Below are 11,435 nucleotides of genomic sequence, written 5' to 3'. Positions count from 1 at the left end.
TAAATAAATTAAATGTTAATTTTAGAAAGATTTATATTAGATAATATAGAAAATTATGTTAATATCATTTATTAAAATTATGGAAAATATTTTTAAATAATATTTTTGTTTAAACTTGCATTGAAATATATTAATGATTTATATTATTTTTTATCATCAATTATAAGTAATTGATGATATTTAGAAATAAAATCAAATCATATATATTTATACAGGTATATAAATATAATATAAAATTTTTAATATGTTAGTTATAATAGTTTAGCAAAAATAAATTCAGAAAATAAAGTAAAATTATACTAATTTAATAAATAATTACAATGATTACATTATAAAAATTATATTACTGTATATCTAAGATCAATATACAGGTAAAATATTGTGTAACAAAATAATGTAAATCATAAACAAATTGCTATCTATCCATAAATATTTTATACAATGTAGAATAATAATTAAGTTAATTAATTAAGTTTGAACATAAACATTAAAATATGTAATTACTAATTAGTGAATTATAATAATTTGTAGTTAAATTTATAACCAAAAATAAATATATATTAAAAAAAATTATACATAAATTATTATAAACAAATGCAAACTTTTAATATTAGCTTTACTGACATGAAGTTAACAAAAATCTACAACTATTTGATAGATTATTATAAGCTATTAAAAGAGTCAAAACCGACAAAAATAGATACATTGAAACAATTTGAACGATATCTGCAAAGTCCACTGATTGGTGTACTTTCGGTTACTTTTGAAGAGTACGCCAATAGACGTGTGGACAACAACAACCGATGCGGTCATAAACGACAACAATTACTAGAGTATGGACTTTGTGTGTTTGGTTGGCTAACAGTTGTCAAGTTTTCTGTGGCCGCACTGATCACCGAACCGACAGTTTGGCCGCTGATTGGCGATCCGTTTTATTTGACCGACAATCGGATGCTATTTAATTTAGTGGTTGCGTCGATTGCATTGAATGCATCGGCTATGCGGACAATATTTTTAATAGGTTTGCGATTCAATGTGTTTTTATTAAACAACCAGTAAATGAAATTTAATCTAAACATTGATTAATAAAAAAAATTAATTTACAGCTGAAAGACGCCATAACCTGGAGTTTCTTAATGATCTTTATTGTCTGCAAACCGGTTGCAATCATAGTCTTAATAAACAAAGCCTACAAAAAATGAACAACCGATGCATACTGTCCTACCAATTGATGCTCAAACAGATCCCATTGAATGCGTTGCTATTATTTTCACTAATCTATGGCTATTATACAATCACTGCCATCCAAAAACAAGACTACAACTATACCGTTGCGGTATCGTTGGTGTGGTTCGTATTGACCTCATTGGCCGCATGGGTAGCCGCGTCAATGCAAGGCATCAGCTATAGTCTGCTCTATCTTAGCCAATACTATCTGAGTATGAGATTCGCACAGTTAGACAATCACATAACTCATGAGTGGAAGTGTCACTTCAGACAATTATTGTTGAAATTTTTGAATAATCACAACCGTATTGTTGTCCTCACAAACAATTATAACAGATTTTTCAATCAAATTATTGCCATCAACTACTTGGCCGCTACCATAGCCATCAATTTGCTTCTCTATATAGCCTTTTTCGGAAGAGGTAACCTACTGTTCCGTATTGGCAACGGTCTGATAGCTGTAAATAAAATTTGTGTCATTTGTTTGGCCACATATTCGTCGGCAAAATTTTCCGAAAAAGTAATCTGAATTTATTTATTTTTTTAAATAAAAATTTCTATTTTGTATCTAATATTTTCAATTTTAATTATCACATCCATTAATAGGTACACGGATTGAATATTTCACTCTACAGTCTATTGATAGCCATTAAAGTAACTAAAGGATATGGGTTTAAGGTAACAAAAATTACAAACAAATAACAAACTTAAATATAAATACAGTAAAGTAGTTAAATATATTGTAATTAATAAAGAAAATTACTACTAAATTATGATTTATGTACAGATAATGCAATTAATTGAGCGCTTGTCTGGGCCTACAATTGGATTTTATTGTTATGACTGGTTTGCATTTAATATGCATCACTTTTCAAAGGTACATATAATAACAGTATAATTTGTGATAGAATGGCGGGCGCCTCCAGAGAAATATAATAAAAATATCTTTATTATGTATTATATAAATAAGCTATACTGTATTTATTAGCTCTACTGTATCTAAAGTTATCTTATGTTAAATTATACATGTAATTATCAAATATGATTATCATTAATAACTAATTTATGTTATATTTAATTATCGATTTTTATAATTATTATTATTAAGAATATTATGCTAAACAAATATATAAAGTTAAATGTTAATTATAATTATGTTAAATTAGTTAAATTAATTATTATAAGTTATATATACTCACACATGTAATACTTACGATTTATCGATACCATTACATTATATTATAAATAAAATTGAACTTGTGGGCCTACGGGCCTGCACTTGAACACACAAATAACGTCTACTATTATTATATGCATACAGCCTAGGAGTATTAACGGGGAAGGTAGTCCGTTTTCACGGAGAGCCCCCTGGAGATCCGATAAAGGCTTTCAATAGACTAAAAGCATTGACCAGTGGCCAGTGAGCCCCGAGAGGGTCACCCAATGATTACGTGACACCCGTGAAGTGTCCTTTAAGCTACCCGTACATAAATTACGCGCATTACCTTTGCAGTGATATCCATTATTTTATATATTCACGGTATCCGGTTATTCAGATCGTGTTAACGGGACCAACCTTTATAAATCATTAAACCATTCCCGTTACAGTGGCGCAGTCGGCAGGATATCACTGCCCATACCTATCTATCTCGCCTATCGCAATTATCGCCACGCATATACCATACAAAAGCCACTGACTATAGCCTATAAATAGCATTCAGTTATTATCACTATATATACATATCTAAAGCATTATTTAAAGCTTCTTTAATGAATTTAAACCTATAATCAGTATTATAATACAATTACCGTAAACTCAATATAGTACTCATACTATACAATAACCCAAAAAGAAATCTTTTTGAAAAATAATTTAATTCAATTCATATATCTATACTTATATCTCTATACTATTATGCTTTGCAATACAAATTAAACCATATATCAAAAAGAAATCTTTTTGAAACAATTCAATTAAATACAATTAACAAATAATGCTGTACTTAATACTAGTCCGCTATCTATAAATGCGATACCTATTTATATATACAATTAATTTCTAATTATACACAATACTAGTACCGCTTATCTAATCAAATATATACAGTATTTAAAATATATTATTACTGATCGCTAACTATATAAGCAATATTTACAAAACAATTTATTAATACTAAATACTGTATACAAATCAATTGCCGACTACTATCGGTACAAACAATACTATTTAAACAATTTAATAGAAATTAAAGTATTGTAAAATCCTATTTAAATATAAACTTATATTACGCTTAAAAATACATTTATAAATCACACTATAATTATATATCACATTTATTTAAAACACAATTATCGTACTTTTTAATGTACCGCTTATCCTATAATTATTAAATACAATTTATAATACATTTTATATATCTATCGTACAAATACTGTACATATATTGCGGCCTTAATTAAACTATTTATTATATACTATACATATCGGCCGTACACAACAAATACATTATAGCCTTTTCTATAATTATAAATACAATTAAAAAAATACATTTAAAATAATATTACACATTAATTGTAAAAACAATTTAAACAAATCGTTCAAACTAAATGTTTCTCAAATTATAATGTACTGAACAATAGTACACATTTAAAACTATTTAAAAACTATTTAATATTTAAATTACATGTTATACTATAAGTACACAATATTGTACATTACATTACACTATAATTAATTCTATATTATTTATGACAAATACAAGTCGCGCAAACAATTTCTAAACGCTAAATATATATTTAAGGGCAATAACTAAGCCTGACTTACGCAGCCGACAACAGGTGGACAGTCAGCATTTTCATACATACATACAGTCTACGTAGCCTGACCGAGCGGTGGACGACTAGTACGCATAGCGCATATATAAGCCGTGCAATAGACGCAACATAAGCCGTGTAATCTAACGCAAAATAAGTCGTATTAATCTCACGCAATTAGTAAGCCGTATAGTAAGCCGCGCATCAATAAGCCGCTAATACATCTCACATTCAAAGCCCAACTCAACCAAAGCGTAACACATATTTAAAGCGCCGACAACTCAATCATTGGGTTAATCTATATATTTAACAGATATTTTATATTCAATCAAATATGACTACCCGTACTATAGCCAAATATGATGGTATCACTAAAGACATTAAAATCCAGACCTGGCTTAAATTATATGAAATACATACGCAGTTCATGTCACCTATTGAACGTATAAGACATCTAAAATATAATTTAAAATATAAAGCTTTTCAATGGTACGGTAACGCCATAGCCGATCATAACTACACCAATTGGGATATCGTAAAAGATTTAATGTCTAAACAGTTCAGTCATATAACAGCACCGCCAGCTGCCGATATCTTACCTAATAAGTCTAATAATAATATTAGTAATTTTAATAACTTTTATAATGATAGTCGCAATAATATAAGCCGACCTTATTCTAATAATAGCTGCCGATCTAATGGCACACATAGACATTTTAAAAGTTATTTTACATCTAATGTTGCCAACACTCGTGCACACAATTCAAGGCAACAAAATACCAATATAATTACTAATAGATTCGGGAACATAGCATCACAAACCTTTTATAATACAAGCCATACATATATGATGCAACCAACAAATACACGCGGTAAACAACAACTTAACTATAACAGCGGCAAACATAATTATTTAACAACCGACTCAAAGACAGAGTCCATACACAAACCAGTAGCCATTAATAAAATTAAATCTAAACCCGTCTCACATATTCATGACACCGATAAACATAATATAAGTTACGATAGGTCGTGCCCTTCACTTAAGCCATCGGTTGTCTCAACTATTCGCACCGAAAAGAAAGAATTATGTTACGATAGGTCGTGCCCTTCACATATATTCTCCGGTCGCTTCACAAATATAAAGACTAATAAAGTCAACGACGGTAACACTCCTGAGCCTCTGCAAAAGTTTCCTGTAATGCCGGACGTCAGACAAAGCAATAATCCGATCATGGATTATAAATCGCTAAAAGTTCTCGACCTCTCCAAACAGTTACATACTAAAGTACCGCTCACTCCTCAGCTACTAAACCAATCACAATCAACGCTATATGAAATTAAAGATAACGGAGATCGCTGTAGTCAAATCTCCGACACAAATATGCGAATTCCTGCCGTAAGTCTTATAAAAAAATATAGCTCGTCTACACCATCACAGCCGCCCATACAATCAATACAACAAAATCGCTTAAATAAAGTTCCCATTACGCAACCACTGGACATACCTAATTATCGCAAATACCGCGAAATACTTATCACTTCAATTATGTCCATATTAATTAAAATTTATTTATATCTAATGTCTCATAATAGCAATGTATACATACAGGACATTACTATCTATTGCACACTTAACTACACAATTAAAATCATTGTCCTTAATTTATTATATCTTTCAATACATTGTCTATTTAATATTACAAGTTAACTACCGACACATTCGGTTCAAAAACATATTAAATATATCTTTAATATTATTATTATATACTATTTAAAAATTTATTATGTTTCTTTATTTAAACTATTATTATGTTATATTATTTATCAATTATTACTTCTTCAATATATTAATTCTACGATTACACGATTAACATCGCGCCGCAAAAGTACCGTAAAAATCACCATCACATATATAGAACTTTCTCCTACGTCAAAAGTTCTTTTTCAAACGTGGAAGAATGTGATAGAATGGCGGGCGCCTCCAGAGAAATATAATAAAAATATCTTTATTATGTATTATATAAATAAGCTATACTGTATTTATTAGCTCTACTGTATCTAAAGTTATCTTATGTTAAATTATACATGTAATTATCAAATATGATTATCATTAATAACTAATTTATGTTATATTTAATTATCGATTTTTATAATTATTATTATTAAGAATATTATGCTAAACAAATATATAAAGTTAAATGTTAATTATAATTATGTTAAATTAGTTAAATTAATTATTATAAGTTATATATACTCACACATGTAATACTTACGATTTATCGATACCATTACATTATATTATAAATAAAATTGAACTTGTGGGCCTACGGGCCTGCACTTGAACACACAAATAACGTCTACTATTATTATATGCATACAGCCTAGGAGTATTAACGGGGAAGGTAGTCCGTTTTCACGGAGAGCCCCCTGGAGATCCGATAAAGGCTTTCAATAGACTAAAAGCATTGACCAGTGGCCAGTGAGCCCCGAGAGGGTCACCCAATGATTACGTGACACCCGTGAAGTGTCCTTTAAGCTACCCGTACATAAATTACGCGCATTACCTTTGCAGTGATATCCATTATTTTATATATTCACGGTATCCGGTTATTCAGATCGTGTTAACGGGACCAACCTTTATAAACCATTAAACCATTCCCGTTACAAATTAATAAACAATAAAATAAAATAATTCAAAAAAATAACTAAAACTAATACTAATAATTATCATTATTATTATCCATAGTATCTAATTGGTTGTATTGTATTTTACTTTTTATTGGTCGCTATTATTAATGATTATATAAAAAATTAAAGTTAATTTTGTTTAAATGTTTTTTAATTTTAACAATATTTTTTATAATGTGTCAAATGTATTGTATAATATTTAATATGCCTTTAAAAATAAGTTTTATTATTTTAGAGTTTAAGTAAACAAAAATTTAAAAATAATCTAATAAAATTTCACAGATTTAAAATTTTTTTATTTAAAACATTTGTGAGTAATATGTTTTCATATTATTTAACGATATATCGGAACTCATGTCTACCGTCGGTTGGCTGACATAACTCCTATTTCGGGACATTTGTTGTGCGCTTTGCCGTGAGTTTCGGCGACTCTTATTGACGGCTGGTTTTGTGTTGTGATATACTTTGAGAGCGTATAACAAATTTTCGGTCAAATCCGGCCAAAATGTACTCTAAAATATAAGCAATAATTAATTACCGGTAATATAAAGCCATAAAAAACATCATTGAATTTATTACCCTATTTAGAGTTTTTCTCATTGTTTCGGTTATTAGTTCATAAAATGCGAGTAACGTTGCAAACGCCGAACCGCCGATGAGAATCAGGAAGACTCCGCCGACATTTTTCATACCCATCTCTATGGAACTGGAGGTCGGTTTGCTTAGACAGGCGCCGCCACCGTATTTTTGTTGCCACCAGCGCTTCTTTAGCATCCGAAGTACGCCTCGCTCTTGAAGTTTTAGTATGGCTTCCGATAGGCTGTTCCTCAGTTTTGATCCTTTCAAAGATATTTGTAGATTTGTTTTATTTAAAAAAAATATATTTAATTTTTTTGTATACAAAACACTATTTTTAAGTACCTTTTCTGGTGGCGATACCGTAGCCTTTGTTATCGAGCAAACCGCCCACTTGTGTTAAATTGCAATTCCTTTCCACAATAAACTCAATGATTGCCGACTCCATAAAAAATGCATACTTTCCGTCGGCCTCCTCAACGGTGTCCCTACCGATAGAGTTGGACGACGTAAGTACTTCGGGATTATTGTCCATAAACTGAGCCATCTTTTGATAGGTAGATATGTTTGAACTCTACGGTAAAGTGGTATTTATAAAAAAAAAAAACTTAATTATATTTTAAAAACTTAAAACATTTATATTACAGGTAATAATAATAATACCTTAAAAAATCTATGTGTCGCACCATTGCCTACGCAGCCGTACTTAATAGTCGACTGTGCGGCCAATGTTTCAACACTATCGAAAGGATAAGGTGTCTCCTCTACGGTTAGAAATGCGGCCAAATTGGCCGTATATGACGAGGCAATGATTAATGTAAAGAAAGCCCAAACACCTCCTATCACACGAGTAGATAGTGATCTATACAACAAGTAAAGCAAATAAATTAATGATAATAATTGTTACTAAATTTAAGTGTCAATACTTGGGTGCTATATCTGATCCCTGTTGCATAATACCGCCGATAGCGTACCACAAACTGTTGGACATGTAGTACATATTTTCGAGTTCCTGTCCCTCTTTACGACACGGTTTCTCAATAACCCATTCGTACGGAGAGAAGCGGCCAACGTATACCTGGATAACGCCCACTAAGCTCAGTATAGCAAACATTAGGATCCATAGTCGGGTTGAAAATGGTAACATAAATGACCACAAAGAGACAATCTTTGACGGCTTCTTGTATAATATACTGATACCGGTCGACATAAACGGTAATGTAAAGTCAATTGCCCGTTCCCGCTCAGAGTTAATTGTCAAATCGGCTACAGCTATGTCAGCAACACCAGAGACCACTTCTCCTACCATACCATTCCATTTGCCTGTTTTCTTGTCCTGTCCGCCCCATTGACCATCGCTGACAGGGTTTATAATGTACTTGAAGTTAAGCTCTTTTGCCAACTCGTCAATCAAATCAATGACATATCCTTCATATTTATCATTTCCCGAATAATCTTTAACCACTTGTCTCTCCATAAAGAAAGGTGGATTGAATACAGACGTTACCCGAATAAATGACTGATCAATTAGTTCCGGCAAATAGTGTTTGGTCCACAATTGGTGTCTCTCTATTTTTCCGTTAACCCATCGGCCAGTCTATTATATAAAAGTATTGTATAAATAAAATAAAACATATTTTCTTTGCTAATAACTTACGACATCATACCCTTCCTGAGTGAGAATTATTATGTCGAAAGTCAGGTTTGACCGAAAACCCGAATTATCAAACTTTACTAAACCAGTCATTCCGTAGAATATATTCTATTAGTTAACAAAAAAAATATATTATATTTTGATATTTGATATTTTCTGAATACTAAATATATAGTATTATACAGTACTTGTCTCATGTAATTAAGTAATGTAGTTCCGTGAGGCCAGGGCTGACCATTACTACAAGATATGGGATCAATCTTTAACATAATATCTTCAAAATGGTCTAAAGCTTTGGCCACTAATTTGATTCCATCGTAAATCAATGCACTTTCAGTCTAAACAAAACATTAATATAATATTTTATATAAGATTATTATTAAAAAATAATTTTCATCATTTTTATTTATTGGTTAAATAAAACCTTAACATAGTTTGGTCTATACATTAGATCCCATTTGGCCTCATCGATGGCAAATGATTGCCAATTATCTAAAAATTGTATAACATCTACATTATCGGGATTGACAAGTCTAAGGGCTGTCAACTTGGCACTGGTATACTTGAATTTGTCTAAATTCATGGTATGTAAGTCCTAATAGACATAAAGATATTTTTTTAATAAATAAGTATTTTGTGTAAGTTTTTGTTTTTGTAAAGAATCTAAATTTAAAAAATGCAAAACAAATGTGTATATAATAATAACTAATAATATTGTTCAGTAATATAAAAAATTATTCAAAATCATAATAAACTTAATTACTATATAATTAATTTTAATGGGCAACAAAACACAAAAATAAATTTATTATATAAAAATTTTTAAAGATATTTTTAGTTTTGTTTGATTGATTAACAAATAAATTATTTAATACTCTTTATTAATTCATAATTCAGCAAAAAATAGTTCAAATAAAAGTTATAAATATAAAAATAAAACAAACTTATTGTAATGCAAAGCATTTTCATTAGTCTGTTGTTGAAAAACAAAAGATTTTGTTCACTATATTTGAAAAAAAAGTTAAGCAAAATAAATAAAACTATTGTAATAAAATTTTATTACAAAAAAACCTCAATAATTCATTACTAATATTTCTAAGTTTTAATACTAACAATTAAAAAAAATTTAAGAATAATCATGAATTGAAGCCAAAATAAAATACAATACATTTAACTCACGGAATTCATTATAAAATAGTGATAATTCTCTGTTAGGGCTCCCGCTTGAAGTGCCTGTAATTTAAGACAATTACTAATTAAAAATTTTATTTTTTTTTGTTAATTCATTTACATGTCTTAAGACTTCATGGATATCATAGGCATCGAGTATAATATGGAGACATCCGTTGTCTCTGACTTGTCTGAAGATATCACGAAATGGTCGATTGGGGACCAATTGAAACACTTTAATCGTCCACTTTTCCAGTGCTGCCATTTGCAGCAACTCTTTGAACGGAACAATTGATGAGCTGTGCTCGTAGACGATGGCAAATGTAGACCATTGCCATTCGCGGATCAGATCGGCGATGGCCAGTGTTATCAGTGCGGGTCGCGGATAAAGATTGAGAGACAGATCGGCCCGAAACGATTCGAAGTCATAGCGGGTTTCGATGTGCGGTATTTCGAAGGCCTCGCATATGGACTGCACGTGCATTGATGCTATGCTATCGGACGGACCAAATAGTCCAACAATACTATTCCTCAATAGACCACAAACTTTACAAAGATTATGAAATTTATATAAAAATATTATTAATAAATAATATTTAACTAATTAATAGCTTTCACTAGAGATCTACACTAGTATATAATTAACAAACCCTTTTGTTGTGCATTATAACTATTAGGTCCATCAATATAGGCTACCTGTGCTATTAGAGTGGTTTCGGGAAGTATATGTGAATCATTATTGATACGATGTATTGCATAACGAAATGCCAGCTCATGTTCCTGTTGGTCGACAGTAAACAGAGCACCTGTATATTTTCATAAGGAATTACATACTAATAATTATAACAAATAAATTAGATATTATTTATTAGAAAAATATTTTGCAAAATATATATATATAGAAATATAAAAACATTTTAGATGTTTTTAAATGTAAAATAGTTTGAAACAAATTTTAACATTTGTAAAGTGCAGTAGTATTCATGATTGTAACCTAACAAACAAATAGACTAAATCAATGTTTTATATCTTAGATAACATGTTTTACTTTATTAATAGTCATTGTTATAAACAATTAGATTTATTGTTTGTATAAATAAAAAAATAAATTACAAACTCGTGAAAAAAATCTAAAGTTAATAATAAAACTTTTCAAAACTTACTGTAAATTTTTGTTATGAAAACAAAATAATATAAAGTAATTTACTATAATATTAACATTTAATGTTTGTATTAATTAATTGTTATAACAAATTTATTAATAATAAATAGATTTTAAATTATTTTTTAGTGTATAATTTTTA

General features: G+C 29.7%; 1 protein-coding gene across 1 annotated transcript; it reads right to left on the bottom strand.

The window, feature by feature from the left end:
• Positions 1–7,030: 7,030 nt before the first annotated feature.
• Positions 7,031–10,825, bottom strand: LOC128951856 (glutamate receptor ionotropic, kainate 2-like). Its single transcript, XM_054297144.1, has 10 exons — positions 10,782–10,825; positions 10,253–10,677; positions 10,141–10,194; positions 9,150–9,299; positions 8,965–9,069; positions 8,234–8,904; positions 7,971–8,169; positions 7,653–7,881; positions 7,311–7,570; positions 7,031–7,243 (listed from the first exon to the last, which is right to left on the bottom strand). The coding sequence occupies exons 2-10, from the start codon at positions 10,613–10,615 to the stop codon at positions 7,031–7,033; spliced, it is 2,244 nt and encodes a 747-aa protein (XP_054153119.1). The 5' UTR covers positions 10,616–10,677; positions 10,782–10,825.
• Positions 10,826–11,435: the final 610 nt, after the last annotated feature.

Source organism: Oppia nitens, unplaced genomic scaffold (assembly GCF_028296485.1).
Source record: "Oppia nitens isolate AA-2021 unplaced genomic scaffold, nextdenovo-longstitch-racon4-pilon3 scaffold11_pilon_pilon_pilon, whole genome shotgun sequence".
In the NCBI taxonomy this organism is placed as follows: Eukaryota; Metazoa; Arthropoda; class Arachnida; order Sarcoptiformes; family Oppiidae; genus Oppia; species Oppia nitens.
Note: the sequence above shows the minus strand (reverse complement) of the source record. Positions and strands in the feature narration are given on the sequence as shown.

What these genes read in the sequence shown, in the direction of transcription:
- LOC128951856 (XM_054297144.1), bottom strand. Translation starts at nt 10,615, where the DNA reads ATGCACGTGCAGTCCATATGCGAGGCCTTCGAAATACCGCACATCGAA. An exon ending in TCCATGAAGTCTTAAGACAT is followed by an intron (nt 10,195 to 10,252) that starts GTAAATGAATTA and finishes CTTAAATTACAG; the next exon opens with GCACTTCAAGCGGGAGCCCT. An exon ending in CGACACATAGATTTTTTAAG is followed by an intron (nt 7,882 to 7,970) that starts GTATTATTATTA and finishes ACTTTACCGTAG; the next exon opens with AGTTCAAACATATCTACCTA.